Source organism: Magnolia sinica, chromosome 1, assembly GCF_029962835.1.
Source record: "Magnolia sinica isolate HGM2019 chromosome 1, MsV1, whole genome shotgun sequence".
Lineage (NCBI taxonomy): Eukaryota > Viridiplantae > Streptophyta > Magnoliopsida > Magnoliales > Magnoliaceae > Magnolia > Magnolia sinica.
In genome coordinates, this window is record NC_080573.1 from 16,353,177 (window position 1) to 16,378,342 (window position 25,166).

The window sequence follows — 25,166 nt, forward strand, 5'->3', positions numbered from 1 at the left end:
CCAATCTGATTCGCCCAATCCAAGCCATTGATTTGTAAAATCCCATCAAAACAGAAAATGCACCATCTCCAACAAAAATTGACCCCACATCGTGGGTTGACTGTGGGCCAAGCTTAGAGCAGGCCCAAGCCCAGCCAAACCGATATGGAAGTGGGCTGTATCGTATATGGGCCGAACCCACACAAGCCAACTTGAGACCCTAATTCATTCTCCTCCCTCTCTCACTCCATCTCAGGAGTATTTCTTTCTTTTGGGCATTGCAGAATTCTAGCCAGAGTAGGAAATGTAGAGAGAAAGAGAGACAGAGACAGAGATGGTGGTGGCCTCAGGAACTAATTCCTACGCGAAAGAGATGGCCATCCGAAAGAGGATTGCCAACATGTAATTTTCTCTCTTTCCTTCCTTTTTCTATTCTTCCAAGCTTCGTCTTTTCTCATTTCTACACTTGTTTTCATTCTGTTATACAATCCAAACTTGCCCATGTGAGAAATCTGCAACCTTAATTTGCATAACTCTAGAAACCCAATTCACTGAAATTCGAGAAATTTCAGTACAAATGATGGATTGAGAATGCATACCACTGATTTCATTTCTCATTTTTTCCACTTGCTTTCAATCCAAACTTTCCCATCTGAGAAATCTGTAACCTTATTTGCATTTCCCAAGAAACCCAATTCACAGAAATTCAAAAACATATTTGCAAATGATGGATTGAGACTTGTAAATTTTAAAATATTGTTATCGGATACAACAACATGTGGTACGTTTCTATTTCTTTTCGCTTGATCTTTGTCTTGGGTGTTGATGGACATATCTTCAGCGAAAAATTCTGAAGTGACTTGGTTGAAGAGAGATTGAAGAAGTGGTTCATGGTAAATGTTCCAATGTGGTCCCACTCATCAAGCAGGGTCCATTGCGGACATTCTATGAGATGGAATTTTATCGCCTTTAGGGAAAAAGAAAAAGAAAAAAGAAGTAGATTGAAATTCATGATCGCCGATTTTGAGAATGTCTTCCCAATCTCACTTGAGGGATCACAGAATTTGCTAATGGCCTTCCATAACCTGCATCCATTGCCTCTTTGTACACTACCTGGAACCCATCCCATTTCCAATTCCCTTTATCTTGGCAATGACATCTCTCCATAAGCCATGAGGTTCGTTTGCAAACCATTTGGCTGAAAACAAACAGTTCTTTTCTTTGACTCGTTCTATTCCAGTGCTTCCTTTTTCTGACTTTCGAATTTCTTGCTTTCTTATGAGATGAAATTTAGGTCCTACCTCTTCCCAATGAAAAATAACGTCGGAGCCTTTCCACCTTTGCCATGGCCCCAAAATTTTGAATATGAATATGTTGTAAGCTGGGAGGTTTTAGAGGGATGCTTTAATGGGTGTGACACTTCTTCCCAAGGAGAGATATATCCTAAGAGGAGAGATATTTGTAGAATTGTGGTTATAAAAACTGAGTCTTAAAAAAAATATAATAATAAAAAAAAAAATCGAGTCTTAGTAATTTATAAGGAGACATAAAATTCATTTTTTGATGATATAATTGTTATTCCTAATAAGGTCTTTGTGAATTTTGGCTGTTACATTTGGACAACATTGGTATAAGTGAAATGATTCGTTTCTCAACCATTTATGCCTTTCACCTTTCAAGTGTAGCAAGTTTTGCTTGGGAGTGGACCGATAAGTTGTGTTGAATTATATGATTCTTTATTGAAAGAGAAGATGCTTCTTTGTTGAACCAAGCAATAGTGTAGGTGGGTCCCACATTTTGGTAACTAGGTTGTTGATCTGGTGAACCCCATCATTGGATGGGCCATGCCCTAATTTCTCCCTTATCATATGATTGAAGCCATCCAAGAAAAAAGGAAACCAATGCTCCATATTTAACAGGGGCCCAATCAGTGGTTAGTATCATGGAGACGGGGGAGATTTTTGGGGCATCCCCCAAACAACATCGAGTCTACATATGGACAATTTAGATCCACAAGAGGTGGACCTGCATGTACAGGTTATTGGACCAAGCAAAATTCTGATCAAACATGTATTTTTCCTCTACTTTACTCATATGCCTCTTATAGCTCTTATGGACGAGAACCAGTTGATGTTAGCAGTTTGCATCTAAAATACAATTGTTTCGGACCTGCTTGCAACTGCTCATCTGTTTATCTCTCATCCATTGTTTTCTCACAGATACAATAAAAGGGAGGATGACTTTCCATCCTTAAAAGAATACAATGATTACTTGGAAGAAGTGGAGGACATGAGTGAGTGTAAAAAGTTCAAAGTTCCCTGATATCCTATAAATTGGAACGTGTCTTGAAAATAACTCAATTTTCTTTGTTCTCCAGCATTCAATTTAGTTGAAGGAATAGACGCTGCTGCCATTGAAGCAAAAATTGCCAAGTACCAAGAAGAAAATGCTGAGCAGATTATCAATTCCCGAGCTCGCAAGGTACTAAAAGAACTCTCTAGATTTCTGTTTGATAGTTTTCTTACTTCGTTGAAGATTTTGACTTATGGGAGCCTTTGCCACGGGTAGTTTCAAAATCTCATGTAAAAGAGGAGGTTTATATCTGGCGGGCTGACCATAGACCTTCTGCTAATTTACCATTTAAAAGTCAAACCCAAATTGCTGGTGGAAGTCTAAGACATAACTGTGAATGAAGATTTCAGCTTGTTTTGCCCCATTCATTTGTCATAAGATCATATCATATCAATATTTTCAGTGTCATGTCATAAAACTAGACTATATAAATTCTAACCCACTTTTAGCCCATGTGTGATGTCCATTGTTCTGAATACAGTTATCTGTTCTGAACAGGCTGAAGAACTAGCAGCAGCTCTACAGGCAAGCAAGGGGCATCCTGCACAGCCACAGACAGATGCTGCTGATGGGGTGAGTTAGTTGCTTTGTTTTAATTTTCTTGTTTGCAATAGTCGGTTTGAGAATGATAAGCATGCAATATGATACTGCTGGTGAACTCCTTTGATGTTCATAAAGCTGGAAATACAAATATCTTGTTGTTTTCATGGACTCAAAATTGAGCATTCGCCCAGGTGTCGGGGTATTAGATTGCGTAAAATTAAAATGAACCACCTGTTGGCATGCTGAAAAATTAGGAATTGATGAGTTTGACCAATATAAATTATTATTTTTGCTCCTGTCATGCCACTGACTCTGAGGGCCTGTTTGGATTTAGGAAAAGTTGTGTTGCAACTAGCAATCGATGGTATTGCTGTCAAGCCTTTCTGGTCATGGGCATGTTGTTGCTGACTAGTTGTTCCATTTCTTATTTGTCAAACACCCTGAGGATAAATTGTGGCACGTGTGGGGAAGCTAAAGATTAGTTGGTGGCACATTTACATGTGCGTGTGTGCATTTGATACATCACATTTTTTTAGTGCTTGAAGATTGATGGTGGCACATATGCTCATGTGGGATGCTTGAACTTGGATGGTTGCATACATGGCACGTTGAAAAATATCACGCATATACACAGATAAATATGATCCTCATTTGCACCAAAAGTATAAAGTGTCCTTGACAAATAGCTCCACCGCTCCACTAGAGACACCAAATCCATGGTCTAGTAGTTACATCCATGACTACTTGTCCAAAAGTGTGTTAGCTCCTATGCACAAGGAGCTGACAATTCTACCAAGCAGGACACAACTTTTCCCAAATCCAAACGGCCCCTAATCATCAGGAACTCTCCTACTTATTTTACAGTGAATAGGAACATCAGGATCAGTAATGATCTGTATATGGAATTTGGAATCGTGTAAACTTCAGAAACTCTGCGAGTTTCATATACATACTATATCTGCTATGAACAGAGTCAACAGTCTGTCTTGTATCTAACAGAAGCCCTAGGTGAAAAGTAACATGAACAAAACATTTTTAAAGTGTCTGATTATTGTGACAGTGTGGTTGGGTGGAATAAATTTCCACTCAAAACTAATAGCCTGCTCATTTCATGTCCTGCCTGAAATGAACAGAACATCAATTTTGGGTAGAAAGAGGGATAGATCCCCTAATGCCGATTCTGCTTTTGTGCCTTTCCAAACAGGTGCACCTTTCCATGGTGTGAACCCCAAAAAATTTCCACCGGAGATGTAGTTAAGAGTGTCCTCCAAAATTTACACTAGAAATTGATAGTGCTAATTCTTGTGGTGTTAGCTCAAAGGTTACGAACTCCATTATATTAGACCATTAGTAATCTATAAGCTTGTTTACTGCACTAGCAGGAGATATGGATCCTGTAAATCTCATGATTTAAGGATTTTTGCAGGCTAGAAACACTGAACAGTGGATGTTAGCTATGTTGACAGCCCTCAGAAATGTTAGAAAAACTAGGAGTCATGGGCTGAGGTTGTGTGGAGTCTGAGAAAGTTCTACTATTTAGTGTGGCAGTCATGGTATTAAAAAATGGTTATGTTGCAGCCATAATGGCCGTTAAGTAAAGGAAATGGCCACTCATTACAGGCTATGGGGGTGACCAGTCTGTTATGGAAGAATGAGCCTTATCGGTTAATACAGGGTGATACACCCCATATTGGCACCATTTCGGGGGTGATACACTGTTACAAGCCAATACAACCATAAAAGGGCCTATTTTGAAATTTTTTCCTCTCACCATTCCTCTCCTCTGCCAGGCTTGTCTACATGGTTTATTAACCTCTAAGTCAAGGGTTCAAGGAGTTGGTGCCATCATCATTATTTTTATCCCCTCATTTTTCCACTTCTTTATTCATTTCAAACATGAAGGAAGCTTAGAAACTAGGTTTAAACTAGTTGTAGGACTATTTTAAGGACCAAAACACATAATTTCAGTGGGATATGATGAAATGAAGAGGAATTGACCATTTTGGGAAATATCGGAAGCATGTATCGTTGTCTCAGGGAAACATGGGGAAAATGGTAGATCCATCCATCCATTCATGCATGCGCACACACACACACATTCATCCATCCAACCGTCCATCCATGCATGCATGCATACATATACACACATACAAACATGCATTTCTTCATACAACCATGCACCCATAAAAAATTGAAATGAAACTTTTTTTAATAAACAGATTTTTGGTGGTATCAATACATTGACAATACATTGGCAATATTATTGAAATATTGCCAATACATAGGCGATATTATCGAAATATTGCCAATACATAGGCGATACAGGCGATACCTGGAATTCACTTAGTAAAAAATACTGGCAATACAAGCAACACAGAATTTACATAGTCGAAAATATTGGCAGTATCGATACATTGGTGATACCGAGTGATATATCTCCGATACTTTGAATTTCTGATACCACTAGTGTTATCAGTATCGCCGAGATAGAGGATACTCTGAACAATGTATATACCTACTTGAGGTACGCTAGCACGATTTGTGTTTGAAGGACATCTAGTCCGTTCTTCCATTAATCTCAAATTTGATGGGAGCTCAACTGGTAATCTAGGATTTGCTACCATTTCTAGACTGATTGAACTCAAGAATTCAAATGAAAGCAAAGTGGGAGCTCCATTGAGGATTTTGAAGACATTCTTGTCAGGTCATCTTATTATTAAGGACGATATGATTAATCCTATATCTTAGGCTTGGAAAGGAGCTTGTTTCCCTAGAGATTGGAGTGTGTCACAGAAAATATAAAGGACTGACACTATATTCATATAATTCCTTTAGGGCTCGTTTGGGAAATTGTAAATGGAATCAAAGGTAAATGAATTGGGAGTAAACGGTTTAGTCAATTTTGTTTGGATGGGAGTAAATGAAATGCATTTGAAATTCAAATATTCTGTTTGGATGGGAGTAAACAGGATGACTTGAAATGCATTGGAATTTTTCAATATATTCATAAGAACATATGTGATATCCCATATCAACTTTAATTCAAATTAGTGCACATATATGATATTTAATAGAATGATTGTAATAAGCCCATTAAAATATATACTTCAATAAAAAAAATGAGGAATTTTTTAGCCTTGAGTGGGCCACAAACGTAAGGACAAATAAGCAATTTGTCTATGTTTTTTAATCATTCATTTTGATAGCCAACGTTTGGACGGTTTGGATCATTCTATTGGTGTGATTTTAGTGATATAGCCGATAATTTGATTGTTTTGGAGTATCATCAACGTATCACATGCATAGCGGATGTGCATAGCAACACCTTTGTTTGCTCGTGTGACTCTCCAAGGGAGCTCAAAAAGGCATTTCACCCCATTTACTTCCAAATCCTCTCTCAAAGAGAGGATTTCATTTGCAGGCCCATATACTCCCATTTCATTTAATTTCGACGCATTTACTTCCATCCAAACACACCTCAAATGCCATTTTCCTCCATTTATTCCCATCCAAATGCCCCTTTACACTCTTTGCCTTCATATACTCATGGGGGACTTACAAAACAAGAACAGAACTTGCTACTGCCTTTCAAAATTGTGTGATTTGCGATATGAGTGGTACGATTCATATCATATCACACACCACACAATATGAATCATAGTTTCAATTCACTAATTCTAAAAAATTGTATTGAATCGTATAAGATTATTGTATTAGATTGTAAAATAACTGTGGATTGTGTTTAAAAATATCATTTTTATTTTCATTTTTACACATTTCTCTTTCTTCTTGTTTTTTACCCTTTTGCTTTTAAAGCATGTAAAAGGGCCCTCCCTTATTCAAACATCCTCATTTTTTGCCTTTAGAGGGAAGCATGGAAGAGGAAGGGAGGAAATTCGGGGATTTTGATATTCAGAAACCCAAAACAAAGTTACGTTCAGCAAAAGTTAGTAAAACTTCTATTAAAAGTAAACATGCATGCTACGGGCGAGAATTCTAATTATTTATGCATGTAATGGTATTGAGACTTCCTTCTTTTTTGATAATGGGCAAGAAAGCACTACCGTCGAAGCCCCCTTCTCTGGGTAGAGACATATCTCTGGGCCTAGACAGCTTTCCTTTAGCATTCTTCCATCATTTTTTGGGATATTTTGAAAAAAGCTGTTATTGATTTCATTTTGGATTTATTCCAGAAAGGTTGTATCACTAGGGCTATAGGGGCCTCCTTCATAGCTTTGATTCCCAAGTTAGAAGTGGCTATTGATCTCAAGGACTTCCAACCTATTAGTCTGTTGGGCTCCCCTTATACAATTTTGGCTAAGATTCTAACTACTATGATTTAGACTAATCCTCTCTAAGGTCCTCTCAGAGGCCCAAGGGGCGTTCCTGGCTAACAGGCAAATTCTTGATTGTGCCGTGGTAGCTCATGAGTGCATTGATTCCCGTGTTAGGGAAGGTTTAGGTGGTCTTGTTTGTAAGTTAGACATTGAGAAAGCATTCGACTTTGTAGATTGGGACTAGTGTTTTAAATATCGAAGATATCAATTGATATATCCCACGATATATCTTGAATCCCACTTGTGCGATACGAAATGCACAGGTAGTGCCGATATATCCCACCTATTCGATCCAATGATTATTTTCGATTTTTGATCCATGTTTTTGTTGTAAATCACGTTAAACCAGTGTCAAATGGTTACAAATTTATGATTCTTCATATTTTCCATGAAAAATCATGGATTTTGAACTTCAATTTCGAGATTTAGGGGAGATGGGTCAAGTTGTGGAAAATTGAGAAAAATCAAAATTTCTCAATTTCTTGCAAATCAGTTGCAATCTTTGTATCCAAACACAAAATTAAACATGTATGTAACCTGATCTAGTGATTCTTCTTTTTCTTTTGAATGTATTGCTTGTGTTTCCATACATTTCTTACGTTTATAAATTATATGAATATACTTTGAATATACTTGCATCAGTTCAGTTGGAAAGTGCATTTATTAGGACCCCATATAAAGGAAACCCCTGTTATGTGCAATTTTTTATTTTTTATTTTTGTAATATTTTGATTTAAAAGTGTGTATTGATGTCTTTTTAAACAGTCTCTGAAGTTTCATTGAAAAATTCAACCAATTTCCCAATGTTCCCATGTTTCCCAACAACAGCGATACATAACGCGATACAACCGATATATCCCATGCGATAACTGATATGTATCTATATCCCAAGGGTGTGATACATTACGCGATAATGATATTTAAAACATTGATTGGGACTATATCAAGGTGTTCCAAAACGGTTACGTATGGGCCGTTACGGCCGATACGTAACGGTAACGGTGGAAACCGTTACGCGTTTCGGGGTCGTATCGGCCGATACGGGCCCGTTACGGGGTGTAACGGCCGTAACGGGCCGTTACGGGCCCATAACGGTAACTTTTTTTTCCCATTTTAAGCTCTGTTTTTGCTGTTTTTTTGAAACCTCTTGCTTCCAAACTATTTCTCACTCCTTCTACTACTAATTTCGACCAACCTTGGCTAGGTATTTGAGATAAAAACACATTATATTACAGATTTTTTTGAATCAAAGCTCGGTGGGCCATTTTTCAGAAATTCGTCAAAAATAGGTATTTATACTTTTTTTAATATGTTTTGCTGTTTTAATCATGTCATATGATGTGTTAATCATAGTAGAACATGTTAATGTGCATTTTACAGATTTGGGGTGCCATTTAATAATTTTTTTATATTTTTTTCTATTTACGCATGAATTTTGGCCCCTTTTTTTAAAATTCGAAAAATCAATTTTTAATGGTTTTTTTTGCTATTTTAATCATGCCATTTGATGTGTTAATCATAGTAGAACATGTTAATGTGCATTTTACAGATTTGGGGTGCCATTTTATATTTTTTTCTATTTACGCATTTATTTTGGCCATTTTTTTGAAAATTCGAAAAATCATTTTTTAATGATTCTTTTGCTGTTTTAATGATGTCATATGATGTGTTAATCATAGTAAAACATGTTAATGTGCATTTTACAGATTTGGGGTCCCATTTTATATTTTTTTTATATTTTTTTCTATTTACGCATTTATATTGCCCCTTTTTTTGAAAATTCGAAAAATCATTTTTTAATGATTCTTTTGCTGTTTTAATGATGCCATATGATGTGTTAATCATAGTAAAACATGTTAATGTGCATTTTACAGATTTGGGGTGCCATTTTATTTTTTATTTTTTATTTTTTTCTATTTACGCATTTATTTCGGCCCTTTTTTTGAAAATTTGAAAAATCATTTTTTAATGATTCTTTTGATGTTTTAATGATGCCATATGATGTGTTAATCATAGTAGAACATGTTAATGTGTATTTTACATATTTGGGGTGCCATTTTATATATTTTTTTATTTTTTTCTATTTACGCATTTATTTCGGCCCTTTTTTTGAAAATTCGAAAAATCATTTTTTAATGATTCTTTTGCTGTTTTAATGATGTCATATGATGTGTTAATCATAGTAGAACATGTTAATGTGCATTTTACATATTTGGGGTGTCATTTTATATTTTTTTTTTATATTTTTTTTCTATTTACGCATGAATTTTGGCCCTCAAAAATAATTGCAAACACCTAAATGTAAGATATTTTCATATTACATTCATTCTAATATATCTATCATTGATAGTAGATAGTTAGAAAATTAGATCTATGAATTTTGTAGTCAAATTCAGTTTATCTGGTTTATAAATTCATCAGACAATCCGATACAACTTCTCACCAAAGAGTGGACCGTTACACCACCATAAACATGTTCCAATTTATAAATGAATGCATATTTGGAATGCTTAAAATATTCCGGATTTAATCCATATTTTTTCATATTTCTTTAGCAAAAAAAATAATTTGCGCCGTTACGGGCCGTTACACTCCCGTATCACCGTTACGCCCCCGTATCCGTATCAGTTTTGGAGGTCACCGTTACGCCAACCGATACCGATACGGGACACCTTGGACTATATCGATTATGTTCTTGGTTGTCTGGGCTTTGGTTCCAAATGGCATGGCTGGATCCACTCCTCCATTTCCTTTGCCCATTTTTTTTTGTCCTAGTCACAGTTCTCCCAAAGGCTTTTTTCGGTCTACCAGGGGTCTCAGGCAAGGTGACCCCCTCTCTCCTTTCCTATTTTTGATTGTTGCTGAGGGCCTTAGCCATATATTGAGGAGAGGCGATTGGTCTATTTGGTGGCTTCAAGGTGGCCCCTGTTAGCCCTTCCGTTACCCATATCCAGTTCGCAGATGACACCTAGCTATTCTGTGAAGCCTCTGCTAAAGTTTTTTTTTGAAAGATAACTTTGATTAAAAAGAGAGAAAAGGGAGAACAAAAACAAAGAAAGAAAGCACAGATCTGCTGAGGAGGCAGATCGAAACTACACGCCCAGAAAAATTCTGTGAAGCCTCTGCTAAAGTTGTTGTTAGTCTTGGGAAAATTGTTCACTGCTTTGAGGCCATCTCTGGCCTCAAAATCAATCTCTTTAAAAGCGAAATGTTCGGCATCAACATATCTGAGGACTCTCTGTTTGTTGTTGCATATATGTTTGGGAGCAAGGCTAGATCTTCCCCTTCTACTTACATTGATCCCCCGCTCTATATTGGCAAGCCTGCCAAGCACCTCTGTGACGTGATCATTGAGAGGAAACTTCCCCCCTGAAAATCCCAATATCTTTCCCTTGGGGGGGCATCTTACCCTCATTAAATCGGCTCTGTCGAGTCTCTGCTCTTATTTCCTTATTTCCTGCTGTAAAAAAAGAATCTGTTCTTAGAAGAGATTCTCTGTGTGTGTGTGTGTGTGTGTGTGTGTGTGTGGAATGGTAGTGCTGACAGTAGCAAATTCCATCTCCTCGGCTGGTTTGAGGTTTGAAACTTAATATAGAAGGCGGAGCGGGAACTAGGGAGCTGTCTGCTGTCAATTCGTCCCTTCTTGGTAAATAGCTTTGGTGCTTCAGGAAGGAGGAAGGCTCTTGTTAGAGAGTCATTTTGACGTGCAAATATGGTTTAGAGGAGGGAGGTTGGTTCTCCAAATCTTCCTCCCTGTATAGAGCTTCCTCTGTTTACAAAGCTATTATGCCCCTTAAGCCTCTCTTCCTGGATGGGGTCTCCTTTAGTCTTGGAGATGGTGCGAGAATTACATTTTGGTCAGACTCGTGGATCATTGACAGGCCTTTGGCCTTAGCCTTCCCTGGTCTTGCAGGAATCAGTTCGAATATCTCGTCTTCAGTTGCAATTTTTTTCTCGGTTACTGGTTCAGGTGCCTGGTGCCTGCCTTGCAGAAGAGCTCCATCGGACACTGAAACTGAAGAATTGCTGGAGCTCCTGAATCTTCTCCAGGGCATTCAAACTAACCCTGGATCAGTTGACTCTCTTTCGTGATCACAGTTATCTTCGGGTTTCTTCTGTTGCCAATCCTTTCTCCACATTATCCAAGGGAATCCTCCCCCTCTAGACCAGTTCCCTACCTTCTTCTGGTCTTATGGAAGCCCCCCTAAAGTCGCAGCCTTTGCTTGGATCCTTGCTAGGGGTAGAACTCTTACAGTTGATAATCTTCAGTGCAGGGGGTTGATCCTTCCCAATGTGTGCATCCTCTGCATGGGCAATGAGAAGTCCATTAATCACCTTTTCCTTCATTGCCCTTTTGCGCGCAGTGTTTGGTCTTCGATTCTATCCAAAATCCACACTTCCTGGGTGGTGCCTGGCTCGGTCTCCAGCTTGCCCTTTGCTTGTTATGATTTTAGTGTCAACAAGGACCTCACTTCAGCTTGGTGTTTGGTTGTGATGGCTATCCTTTGTGAGATTTTTTATAGAAAGGAACAGTAGCTGCTTCTGCAATATTTCTTCTTTTTCTTACAGAGTTTCAGGCCTGGCTATTTGGTACATTAAAGATTGGGCATCTGCTCCTACTCTGTTGATAGTTCACTGATATCTCATTAGCTGGACTAGTTTGGAGGGTGCTTCTCATGTGTAGGCTCGGAGGTTCTTTGGCTGTCTTTACTCTCTGAGGGAGGCTCTGTTTCGAGTTGTATAGTTGTTTGTTAGGTTTTTTCCTTTTTTCTTGTTGTCTGCTTGTTTGTTGTCTGTTTGTTTCTATCTTGTCGTGCTGTTTTCTGTTTTTCTCTCTTTGTTTCTGTCTGCTGGGTTGCTTTTACTTCCATAATAAAATTTTCATTTTTCAAAAAAGTAATGTTTAGCAGAATAGAAAGGCTATCAACAAGATGAATGGATGATGTTGATGCTGAAGAAGCTCATTGTCATAATCCATCGACTGACAGACCTCATGGTCATCTCTTCCTTGTACCGACAGAATTCCTTTTCCTTGTAGGTGATCGATCAGGCATCAATTAGGGGATTTTCATTTTCAACTAATCACTTATCTGTGATTATCATTTGGGAAAATAATACAAATTGGTTTCTGCGTGCACTCTCCTGAGGCATGACCAGGAATTGAGCCTTGGTTTTGACAAGGTGGTGGCCCTGAAACTCGGTGGAATAAAATTTGATTCGAGAATATGTCATGCGTCTCTCTAGTTGTAGCAATCGACCTCTTACTCATTGTAAAAAAAAAAAAAATGTTGTTTATTTAGGATGGCATACCATTCACACAAAACCCACCTGTCACTCTTCTATCCTTTGCTGCAACAAATAAAACTCTCTTGTTTTGCCCATCTTTGAAAGACAGCCCAGGGCTGGTAAAATCTTAACTTTCAATAGATGTCTGGCTCGAGCAGTTCAAAAAGTAAGGGCAGACCATATCAGCCCTAATTTTGTATGTTTACTTCCACCTATTTCCTACCTTCATCAAAGCACTCTCATCTCCCTTGGTTTGCTGATGATGACAGTTTTTTTTTAGTAGCTTCCTCCTCCCATCTTTTTGACAATACTTGCTTCTCACCAATTTGATCAGCCTAGCTCTCCCCACCACTTGTCTAATTTTATTTTCTTATACTATCGCCGATTACATGCTTTTTTGTAAAGCTTTCCCAGATTTGGGTTTGAGCCTGTAGCTCAATAATAGACAGGACGTATTTCAACGTTGATGTTATGAGATCGAGCATGGCTTACCTATTAAAGTATTTTGCATTTCTGATTATAGACCTTGCTTCTCTTTTGTGTCTCTCATCATATAAGCAGAAGATACTACATCTAACCAGCTATACACTAGTAGCTAAGATCCTGCCTACATACCTATATACATGAGGTGAATTAAAAATGTTTTATCTGTATGCCGATATCAAACAGTGGCAGTCACTGATACGAGCATCAAAACTGGTCGGATCGGCTATCTCAGGTTTTTTTTAGTGGGTATTCGGGCTTTTCCATACCAAATTGGAAAACCCACTGCCTACAACCTGGCAATCATGGTGGGACTCAGGTTCATACTTCCAATTTGTGATCGGAATGCGCTCAACCTGTCTGAATTTCTTTTGGTGATTGTCAAGGGTGAAAATTAATCAGAAGAGGGACTAGCTGGTGTTGACTTCTTTGGAGGTGGTGGTATCAAATGGGGCCTGCTTGATTGGATGGTGATAAGACAACTGGTGATGGTGTTACATGCCGGGTTAATAACTTTAAAATGCTACACATGTATTTCTCAAAAATTTACAGTAGGAACTATCATGTCCAAAGCCTCATAAGAAGAAGTTAAATGTAAAAACACCATGCTCAACCTGTCGGTTGTTATTATGTTTTAGCTGTTGCAATGTCAGTGAATTCTCTAATCGGTGTGTACTTTTTTATTTTTATTTTTTTACACACACACACACTCACCCCTCCCCCACATACTCACGCACTCACACTCTCACCACAAGGGGTGCTTGAACCCGTGACCTCGTGTTGAAACTCCAGAGAGTCTACCACTGAGGCACGGCAACAGGTGCCTCTAATTGGTGTGCATTTGATTTTGTGTAACTAATCAAATTCTGGACTTCAGGCTGCAGGTCAGATCTCTCAATCAGCGGTTGGTGGGCAGGGTCAGTACGCGCCTGCTGTCGCTGGGGGTGCTTTCGCTCAACCACGGCCAACAGGCATGGTCCCGCAAGCACAGCCTGTCCCAGTTGGCGGTGGCCTTGATATGCAGGGGTATGGTGGGGATGATGAAGAAACACAAAAGTTGCGGGCAGAAAGAGGTAGAAGAGCAGGTGGGTGGACTGTGGAACTGAGCAAGAGGAGAGCATTTGAAGAAGCATTTGGTAGCATATGGATTTGAAATTTCTCCAACACAGCCATATCCCTCTTCACTGCCCCCTTACAACTAGAAGCTCTTGTTGAAAGCAATGAAGTGCGCATTCATATGTCATTTTCCATGTTGTAGGCGTATGTGTATGAATAGGTACTGCAGTGATGCGGGTCCTACTGAGGATGGCCCTGGTTCACAACGACATATCTAATAAAAGAAGGTTACAAAAGTCTGCCACGCGACCCGCGGCTCTTTCCAAATTTCTCGATTTTATCCTCTTGTTTTTTTTTTCTTTTTCTTTTTCTTTTTCTCCTTTTAGTAACTACTTTCTTCCTTTTGTGGAGATGTGAATTCAATGCCCGAATGATCCCCCTTGATTTTTAGGCCAGGGCATTTAAGAGCTTGGTCTGCACGTTGAATGACTTGGATCTTACACAATTTCAATAATCGCATGTGTTACACACGCAGGTACATGGGACAGCTTCCTGCTAGTACCTGATGATTGTGGCTGTTGCCTATGTATGCATTTTCACTGTTTGAATGCTGTCCATCGAACCCTTTTGAATGACCACTGATAGGATGGAAAATATCACCTGTTCGTTGTGGTTTTTGAATTGTGAAGGCATGGTGGTGGGTTCCACTAGATGGACGGTACCAATCCCTGCATATGGCTGCCACACGTGTGGTGGAGAGGGGTCTCTACAGGATTTCGGATACACTGGCTCAATGGATGTTTCATGGTTGTCAGCTCATTTAAGTAGGGCCCACCAATTTGAAAGGAAAACAGCCATTGTGATGCAACCAGCAGCATACTGCTGAAACACACCAATTATGAGGTCTGCAAAGGCATATACATCCCATGGAACGATAGCCTATATAGAGTTATCTGTATATTGTAGAACGTCCAATTGGTACCAGGTGGACCCACCATTGAAATTCAGGCCAGTCTCATCAGGTGGCCACATGATGGTTTGATTTAAACTGTCCATTGTTTTCATGCAAAGTAATCCACCTGATGACTGGTTCTGCTTGATTTTTGTGCACGGTGAGATTCATGGGAAGGCCCACCTGTTGCATGGCTTACGTCCAACACATGCCAGACAAGAACTTTTTGTGGGGATGCATGTGAAGTTTTATGCTTCCATGTCATTGCTGCAAGTAGCATTCCTAGACTGGGTTGAAATCAAAATCGTACATTTGATTGGTCAAATAGCACAGGTTCATAGTAGGAAGATCAGTAATGATCCCCCCCATATTTGGGAGATTTTGGGGCATGTCAATCTGTGAAGATCAATTGTCCAAACCATCGAAACCAGGCCCATATGTAGAGCCTCCAACAGGTCGCATAGTTGAAGGTTCAAGGTCTGAATAAAAGATGGATAGGATCTTCCTAATTGGGAGATTTTTGGGGGCCATTTGATCAATGGCTTGGATCATGAGCTCGCATATAGAGACTCCAGCTGGACAGTGGGGGTCCCTATTAGCCATTAATAGAGAACTCTACACACAGGGGCAATCAAGAAAAATGCTTACAACAATCAAATATTAATAAAAAACCCCAAGAAAGCAAGGGTTTCTTTTGTTAGTATGTCCATTGTTATCATCCATGTGTGAGATGCCTGAGCTTTTGTACATGATCCAGATGGTGGGCCCACCTTATACATATCTTGGATGGGATACGCGTGCCAGGTTGGCATGTGTGGCTACCCATAATAGAGGTTTCAGCAGGGCTAGCAATCTTCTCACCTATGAGATGAAAACAAATCTAGTATTAAGGGCCTGTTTGGGAAGGGATTTTCTCTAGGATTGGCAAATTCATGGATTTCCAAAGTTGAATTGTATATAGTTTCAAATAGCTAGAGCTGGGGAAAACTAGGTTCTCTAGTTTGAAGCGCTGCCATTTTGTCAACTATGTAATGACCAATTATCAAGAATTCCAAATCATCCAATCAACACTTGTTCGACACAAGCCAAATTGCATTAATAATTATGGGAGATCACCTGTAGAACACCAGATTCCCAAACAAATTCCCTTTTGTCTGAAGAGCTGTAGCCTTGGGTAAATTACAGATGTGAAAATGAAACTTCAAACGTAGTAACACATCGCGTTTATTGCACATAGCATGATCCGGCACCAGTAGGAGGCTTCCGGGCGTAGTAGTTTGTGACAGGAGCCGCTGGAACTCCACGACGATTGAGCAGGCATCTGAAGTATTCCAACCTCGGCAATACAGTTGAGTTTATATTTGCAGTAGACGTGTCCTCCCTGTTGCTCCACATGCGCTCTATTGAACAGAAAAGGAAGTCACGGTCAGATGGTGGGTGAAAATTAATCAGAAGAGGGACTAGCTGGTGTTGACTTCTTTGGAGGTGGTGGTATCAAATGGGGCCTGCTTGATTGGATGGTGATAAGACAACTGGTGATGGTGTTACATGCCGGGTTAATAACTTTAAAATGCTACACATGTATTTCTCAAAAATTTACAGTAGGAACTATCATGTCCAAAGCCTCATAAGAAGAAGTTAAATGTAAAAACACCATGCTCAACCTGTCGGTTGTTATTATGTTTTAGCTGTTGCAATGTCAGTGAATTCTCTAATCGGTGTGTACTTTTTTATTTTTATTTTTTTACACACACACACACTCACCCCTCCCCCACATACTCACGCACTCACACTCTCACCACAAGGGGTGCTTGAACCCGTGACCTCGTGTTGAAACTCCAGAGAGTCTACCACTGAGGCACGGCAACAGGTGCCTCTAATTGGTGTGCATTTGATTTTGTGTAACTAATCAAATTCTGGACTTCAGGCTGCAGGTCAGATCTCTCAATCAGCGGTTGGTGGGCAGGGTCAGTACGCGCCTGCTGTCGCTGGGGGTGCTTTCGCTCAACCACGGCCAACAGGCATGGTCCCGCAAGCACAGCCTGTCCCAGTTGGCGGTGGCCTTGATATGCAGGGGTATGGTGGGGATGATGAAGAAACGCAAAAGTTGCGGGCAGAAAGAGGTAGAAGAGCAGGTGGGTGGACTGTGGAACTGAGCAAGAGGAGAGCATTTGAAGAAGCATTTGGTAGCATATGGATTTGAAATTTCTCCAACACAGCCATATCCCTCTTCACTGCCCCCTTATCCCTCTTCACTGCCCCCTTACAACTAGAAGCTCTTGTTGAAAGCAATGAAGTGCGCATTCATATGTCATTTCCCATGTTGTAGGCGTATGTGTATGAATAGGTACTGCAGTGATGCGGGTCCTACTGAGGATGGCCCTGGTTCACAACGACATATCTAATAAAAGAAGGTTACAAAAGTCTGCCACGCGACCCGCGGCTCTTTCCAAATTTCTCGATTTTATCCTCTTGTTTTTTTTTTCTTTTTCTTTTTCTCCTTTTAGTAACTACTCTCTTCCTTTTGTGGAGATGTGAATTCAATGCCCGAATGATCCCCCTTGATTTTTAGGCCAGGGCATTTAAGAGCTTGGTCTGCACGTTGAATGACTTGGATCTTACACAATTTCAATAATCGCATGTGTTACACACGCAGGTACATGGGACAGCTTCCTGCTAGTACCTGATGATTGTGGCTGTTGCCTATGTATGCATTTTCACTGTTTGAATGCTGTCCATCGAACCCTTTTGAATGACCACTGATAGGATGGAAAATATCACCTGTTCGTTGTGGTTTTTGAATTGTGAAGGCATGGGTGGTGGGTTCCACTAGATGGACGGTACCAATCCCTGCATATGGCTGCCACACGTGTGGTGGAGAGGGGTCTCTACAGGATTTCGGATACACTGGCTCAATGGATGTTTCATGGTTGTCAGCTCATTTAAGTAAGGCCCACCAATTTGAAAGGAAAACAGCCATTGTGATGCAACCAGCAGCATACTGCTGAAACACACCAATTATGAGGTCTGCAAAGGCATATACATCCCATGGAACGATAGCCTATATAGAGTTATCTGTATATTGTAGAACGTCCAATTGGTACCAGGTGGACCCACCATTGAAATTCAGGCCAGTCTCATCAGGTGGCCACATGATGGTTTGATTTAAACAGTCCATTGTTTTCATGCAAAGTAATCCACCTGATGACTGGTTCTGCTTGATTTTTGTGCACGGTGAGATTCATGGGAAGGCCCACCTGTTGCATGGCTTACGTCCAACACATGCCAGACAAGAACTTTTTGTGGGGATGCATGTGAAGTTTTATGCTTCCATATCATTGCTGCAAGTAGCATTCCTAGACTGGGTTGAAATCAAAATCGTTCATTTGATTGGTCAAATAGCACAGGTTCATAGCAGGAAGATCAGTAATGATCCCCCCCATATTTGGGAGATTTTGGGGCATGTCAATCTGTGAAGATCAATTGTCCAAACCATCGAAACCAGGCCCATATGTAGAGCCTCCAACAGGTCGCATAGTTGAAGGTTCAAGGTCTGAATAAAAGATGGATAGGATCTTCCTAATTGGGAGATTTTTGGGGGCCATTTGATCAATGGCTTGGATCATGAGCTCGCATATAGAGACTCCAGCTGGACAGTGGGGGTCCCTATTAGCCATTAATAGAGAACTCTACACACAGGGGCAATCAAGAAAAATGCTTACAACAATCAAATATTAATAAAAAACCCCAAGAAAGCAAGGGTTTCTTTTGTTAGTATGTCCATTGTTATCATCCATGTGTGAGATGCCTGAGCTTTTGTACATGATCCAGATGGTGGGCCCACCTTATACATATCTTGGATGGGATACGCGTGCCAGGTTGGCATGTGTGGCTACCCATAATAGAGGTTTCAGCAGGGCTAGCAATCTTCTCACCTATGAGATGAAAACAAATCTAGTATTAAGGGCCTGTTTGGGAAGGGATTTTCTCTAGGATTGGCAAATTCATGGATTTCCAAAGTTGAATTGTATATAGTTTCAAATAGCTAGAGCTGGGGAAAACTAGGTTCTCTAGTTTGAAGCGCTGCCATTTTGTCAACTATGTAATGACCAATTATCAAGAATTCCAAATCATCCAATCAACACTTGTTCGACACAAGCCAAATTGCATTAATAATTATGGGAGATCACCTGTAGAACACCAGATTCCCAAACAAATTCCCTTTTGTCTGAAGAGCTGTAGCCTTGGGTAAATTACAGATGTGAAAATGAAACTTCAAACGTAGTAACACATCGCGTTTATTGCACATAGCATGATCCGGCACCAGTAGGAGGCTTCCGGGCGTAGTAGTTTGTGACAGGAGCCGCTGGAACTCCACGACGATTGAGCAGGCATCTGAAGTATTCCAACCTCGGCAATACAGTTGAGTTTATATTTGCAGTAGACGTGTCCTCCCTGTTGCTCCACATGCGCTCTATTGAACAGAAAAGGAAGTCACGGTCAGATGGTGAATGACAAATGCATCTCTACAACTCTGTGATCGAATAAAATTGAAATTCATTGATTTTTTCTTTGGAGATCCAAACACAAACTAGGAATGCAACAAAGGGGAGAAAAGATAAATGATTGTTGAGCATTGATAGCTTGCACAAACAAACGGTATAAAACTAGGAGGAATTGCATGATCATCAAGTTGCAGGTAGATTACTTTAGCACTTCCTCCTAGGGTCCTATTCAATTTTCTCCAAGGTTCTGAATGAAGGAGGACATGCTCCTGCCGTTTCTTTTAATGCCTCACCAGCATGCCCTAACACGAAATGTTAGGAGGAAGAAGAAGAAGAAGAAGAAAATAAAGACGTTTTCATGTCAACAAAGAGTACGGGGGCCGTGATGTCCTCCAAGTCTTCGAGTCATGCCACAGACTCTACGATGTCCCCATTTTCTTTTAATCAAGGAATAGTCCAGTTCAGACTTGAAGAAATCATTGAATTCCATTTGGATTATTTGGGCACTGCCAATTCAGTCTTCTCCAAGGTATTGAATGCAGATGCATTAAGAGTGTGTAGCTCAATGTAAATCGGTGCGTTTCAACATAGAGGTCTTGAATATTTGAAGCCAGCACATAAAAGAAAAAGAAAAAGTATTGAATGAAGAGACAAAGGGGCATTTATCTGCCTTTTCTTCTAATACCTCACCCTCATTACCAACCAAACTCAACCCCACAGCTAGATAAAAGGCTTAAGAAGACAGAAAAAGAAAAACGATTAAATGACGACTAGATGCATTGCTCTGGCACATTTCATCAGAAAGCTTTTGCAGCCGATTCCCAGATGGATCCTGAGGAGCAAGGGTTTATTTATTTTTTTGTGGGTTAGCTGATTAGTACACACCCATGTCAGTACACATTCCATGTCACCCCGCTAGGGATTGATACCAAGACCTCAAGTGTTGAAACAAGGTATCTCCACTCAATCTGCCAGCTGAGCTATGGATATGGGTGTGTCGAGCACTGAGGTTGAATCAAGGTTTGGAGTCCGATATTCAGGTGATCATATACACTTGATATTTGCTTAATGCTATATCTAAGGTGGAATCCATAAATTTGGGCAGTTTAATTTGAAATACTCGCATGCCACATTTGCAAATTCTAAGTAATTCTATCCAAATTCTACGTACTTCTGAAGTGCCTACATGACAAAGTATCTTGATATAAAAAAAACTGAGATCACATCCTCTCAAAGTCCATCTAGAATAAGCTCATTCTAGGTGTTATTCACGTGCATGTAAAGTTCTATTAACCTATATGGGGCTTATTATGTCTGTTCCATCCGACTGGCGGTGAGCCCCACCATGATAAAGTGATGCCACAAAAAATTAGGCATATTCAATCATTTGGTGGGCCACACCATAGAAAATAATGGACAGCCATCCAAAAACTGCCAAATTCCTGAGTTGGCCCACATGATGGTTGGATTGGCAAACTATAGGATGGACAATTGCAAAACAAGTGTCCACTCCTGCTTGTAAAGAATTAAAGTTAAGCAAATCAATGCCTCCATCCAATGATGAAGAAAAAGCTACAACGGAAACTACTCCATATGCTGAAGTTGTAGATTGTCTGATGGATTCCATGTTATGTACCAGACCCGATATAACCCATGCAATAGGAGTTCTAGGCAGATACGAGGAAATCCAGGTGTCAAATACTGGCAAGAAGTGAAAAGATCCTTATCTGAAGGTACATAAGATTATAAATTGTCCTTTTAGGTAGATGTGCTTGAAGTCTAGGGATACTCTGATGCGGATTTTGCAGGAGATCTAGATGATGGAAAGTCCACTTCAGGACATGTTTTCCTCCTTGAAGGAGGTGTTGTTCGTCAAGTAATAAACATGGATGTGTTGCCACTTAGGAAGCAGAATATATTGCCTGCAGTGTGACGGCTACTTGTGCTGTCCAGATAAAGCGCTTCATAGATCACGTGAAGCTTAGTATAGTAGATGGGCCAGTTCATATATACTGTGATAATGTGGCTGAATTTTCATTGATTAAAGTAGAGCAAATAACTCTAGGGGCAAACGCATTGATATTCAACATCACTACATTCGGGATAAAGTAGAAAAGAATGGAGTATTAGCTACCTACCAACAAGGAATATGGCAGCAAACCTTTTAACAAAGGGTATTTTTCTTTAGATCTTCTCAAGCCATGTGAGAACAATGATCTTAGAAATATCTAAGTAAAGAGTCTCACATAGGTCATGACATGTAAATCTAAAAGTGAGAGTATAAAATCTCATGACGAAGAATGTCCATAAAGGGCAATCCCTGAAAGGACAAAACCTTGTGACATAAACCTTTTCATTCAACAGATGTAGCATTAGCTGTGGAAGGCAAAACCAATATGGGAATAAAACCCACTGTAGATTTTAGTCACAACTGAGTTAGTTGTGAAGAGTAAAACCAGTGATGCGAATAAAACCCCACAGTGCATCTTCTGACTGGATTGCATGTTAGTGTGCGGTCTGCATGGCCAAGTGGGACATGTTGGTATGTGGCCATGGCCCACATGACTTCTCGAGATTATGAAACGGATTAACTGTTGCTGATACATTACAAATCTCAACTGCTATTTTTGGTGAGAGGGGTTAATATTCACTAACAGTGATTAGGGACTTCAAAAGCCCTTTGTTTTCTTCTCTTTTGTTGATGACATGCTATGGATTTCCTTAAACCCTTTACAGAAGGAAATCTCAAAATGGCTCTTGATTTCCTTTAATCACAATCAGTGAATATTAACCCCTCTCACCAAAAAATAGCACTCAAGATATGTAATGTAGTAGCAACAGCTAATACGTTTCATAATCTCAAGTAGGTCATGTGGGCCATGGCAACATGCTATCACAGAGGCTGTTTGTCTTGGTTTACTTCTTGCCAATATAGGTGTTCCTCTGTCCACTCTCGCTCCTCTATATCGTAATAACCAAAGTGCAATTCAGATAGCAATCCAGTCTTTCACAGGCAGGTCAAACCTATGGAGATCAACTGTCACTTCATCCACCATTACTTACGGTACAGGGCATAATCCCATATTTCATCCAAGTTTCATTGCGTCCAAAGTCCAGTTTCTCTCCACTCTTGATTACCTCAGCTGACCCATCATGAGTTTGAGTGGGTGTTAGATTATGCTTATAGTGCTTATTATGCAAACATGCAACTATACGGTCTTTTAATCATTGTTCCTATATACATCATTGGCCTCTCATTAATGAAAAGCTTAATTCTGCAAACCTGTGAAGTAATAATTGTAACTTGATGGCATCTCGAAAGCAGATATACTAACTTGTACCTAGGGGTGCACATGGAACCAGTAAACCGGACCGGAACCGACCAAACCACACGGTTTGGTCCAGTTCTGAAGTGCACCGGTTCCGGTTCCGAAAATAAAAAAACTGGTTAGTTCGGTTCGGTTCGGTTCTCGGTTTGGGATTTTGTAGAACCGAACCGGACCATGAACCGAACTTGAAATCGAACCTGGAACTGGACCGTGAACCGGACCTTAGAACCGAACCTGGAACCGGACCGTGATTATCATGCTATTATCATGCTTAATTGGACTTCATATTTTTTAATTAAAATAATAGAAAATATGATAAAAATTTACTAAATGCATAATTTCTATGAGTTCCTGACTACGAATCTAGATCATCAACCACATATTTCCATGCAAAATCTCTCTCTTTGCCTTTAGATATCTCTAAGTGTGACCTCTTTTTTGATTTATTGAAACATCACAAATTCATGATATGGACCACAATTTGGATGGTCCGGATTAATTTAATGTAGTGTCACGTGTGATAAGGATAATTCATCACCATTTTTAAATAGGTACTAAACTAACATAGACAAACACTTTTTTTAAAAAAGAAGAGATTTCAGGTAGCTTACGCTATCTATGCTACACACTACGCTACGCTACATGCGCTGTAGCTTACGCTACCAGGGAGTTATGCTACTTGCGTATGCTACACGCTATGCTACAAGCGCTACTGAAAACACTGTATTTAACTTCCACTGTATGCATACCTGCAGCTGCTGCAGCACGTGGCCATATTGTTTGCTGAACATCGGAAGCATCAGCTGTCTCACCCCACATGCATACTTCACCTCCAAGTACAAGTTTTTGTTGTGAAGCATCATTTATTCCTTCCAATGGCTCGCTGTTATAGAAATCCTCCCAAGGAATATCCAGATGGTCAAGATACCATACTCCTTGGTTGCTCATGATGCATCTGAAACCTTTAGCAACAACTTGTGGACAAACACCAGGGCCCAACCTGCAATTACCGAGATAGATGCTTACCCAGAATGGTATTTCTATGGGCCACTTGCCAATAAAAATGGGTAGGGCAGTGGCAGACAAAACCTACATGAAACAGAAAACTATAATAGAAAACTCACCAATTATGTACCACTGTCCTTGGATTAAGGTTTGCCTTGAATGTGTTGAAGGTTTCTTCCCTGAGATAATTCAGACAGGAATACACAAAAAAGGAGGCTAAATGACAGGAATACTTATACGCTAAACATCATGTCTTTGTGAAAATAAAATGCAATATGCCATTATGGTAATGACTTTTTTAGTGAAATAAATCAGCAAATACCAGTTGACAGGGGTCCAATTTTGAGCAAGTGCAATCTTTTGAGCTTTCAACACAAAATATTGATAAGCCTCTTTCCCAGTCATGTTGTGTTCTTGAAGCCTGCATGCAGCCCGAATTAGTTTCGAAAAATAAACACATGATATGCAATTATTTTGAAATCTAAATGGATGGAACACTGAAGGACAGTGAGCGAGTGCCCATGTTCCAGATAGGCACATAAGATTCAACTCATGACAAAGGAAAGCAGCAGTTCCAAGAGTTATACTTATTTCAGGGAATACAATCATTCAATCAGAAGCAGTCCCTTTCTTGGATGAAAAGTGAGAGTTTGGTCCTGCTTCCAAGCAGTGTTTTAAATATCGACGATATCGGCCGATATATCCCACAATATAGATACAAAACGCACAGGTAGTGCGATATATCCCACATGTTCGATCTAGCGACCATTTTTGAATTTCAATCCTTTTATTTTCTGTAAATCATGTTAAATTAGTGTGAAATTGTTACAAATCCATGATTTTTCATGTTTTGCATGAAAAATCATGGATTGGGAGCTTCGATTTCGAGATTTGGAGGAGATTGGGCCAAGTTGCAGAAAATTGAAAAAATCAAAATTTTCCAATTTCTCGCAAATCATTTGCAATCTCTGTATCCAAACATAAAATCAAACATGTGTGTAACCTAATCTTGTGATTCTTATTTTGCTTTTGAATGTATTGCTTGTGTTTCTGCACGTCTTCTTACATTTATAAATTATATGAATAGACATTGAATATACATGCATCAATTCAGCTAGAGAATGCATAGATTCAAGACCCCATACAAAGAAAACCTATTATGTGTACTTGTTTTTTTGTAATGTTTTAATTTGTAAGTGTATTGATATCTTTTTTAACAATCACTGAAGTTTCATTGAAAAATTCAACCAATTTCACAATGTTTCCCCATATTTCCAACATCAACGATACATTACACGATACAACCGATATATCCCATGCGATAACCGATATGTATCCA

General features: G+C 39.6%; 3 protein-coding genes across 3 annotated transcripts in view; 2 read left to right on the plus strand and 1 right to left on the minus strand.

Moving 5' to 3' along the window:
• The first annotated feature begins 221 nt into the window (after positions 1–221).
• LOC131241149 (uncharacterized) lies at positions 222–14,345 on the plus strand. The gene is made up of 5 exons (XM_058239846.1): positions 222–381; positions 2,199–2,272; positions 2,357–2,460; positions 2,830–2,904; positions 13,858–14,345. The coding sequence occupies exons 1-5, from the start codon at positions 314–316 to the stop codon at positions 14,131–14,133; spliced, it is 597 nt and encodes a 198-aa protein (XP_058095829.1). The 5' UTR covers positions 222–313; the 3' UTR covers positions 14,134–14,345.
• An 877-nt stretch (positions 14,346–15,222) lies between these two features.
• LOC131244311 (uncharacterized) lies at positions 15,223–17,191 on the plus strand. Its single transcript, XM_058243944.1, has 2 exons — positions 15,223–15,321; positions 16,916–17,191. The coding sequence occupies exons 1-2, from the start codon at positions 15,223–15,225 to the stop codon at positions 17,189–17,191; spliced, it is 375 nt and encodes a 124-aa protein (XP_058099927.1).
• Positions 17,192–19,133: 1,942 nt separating this feature from the next.
• Positions 19,134–25,166, minus strand: part of LOC131241155 (beta-hexosaminidase 1) — a 77,707-nt gene continuing 71,674 nt past the window's right edge. The window contains 4 exon segments of the mRNA XM_058239856.1: positions 19,134–19,462; positions 23,572–23,822; positions 23,947–24,006; positions 24,150–24,248. Coding sequence (XP_058095839.1) covers positions 19,287–19,462; positions 23,572–23,822; positions 23,947–24,006; positions 24,150–24,248 — 586 coding nt within the window. The 3' untranslated portion in view covers positions 19,134–19,286.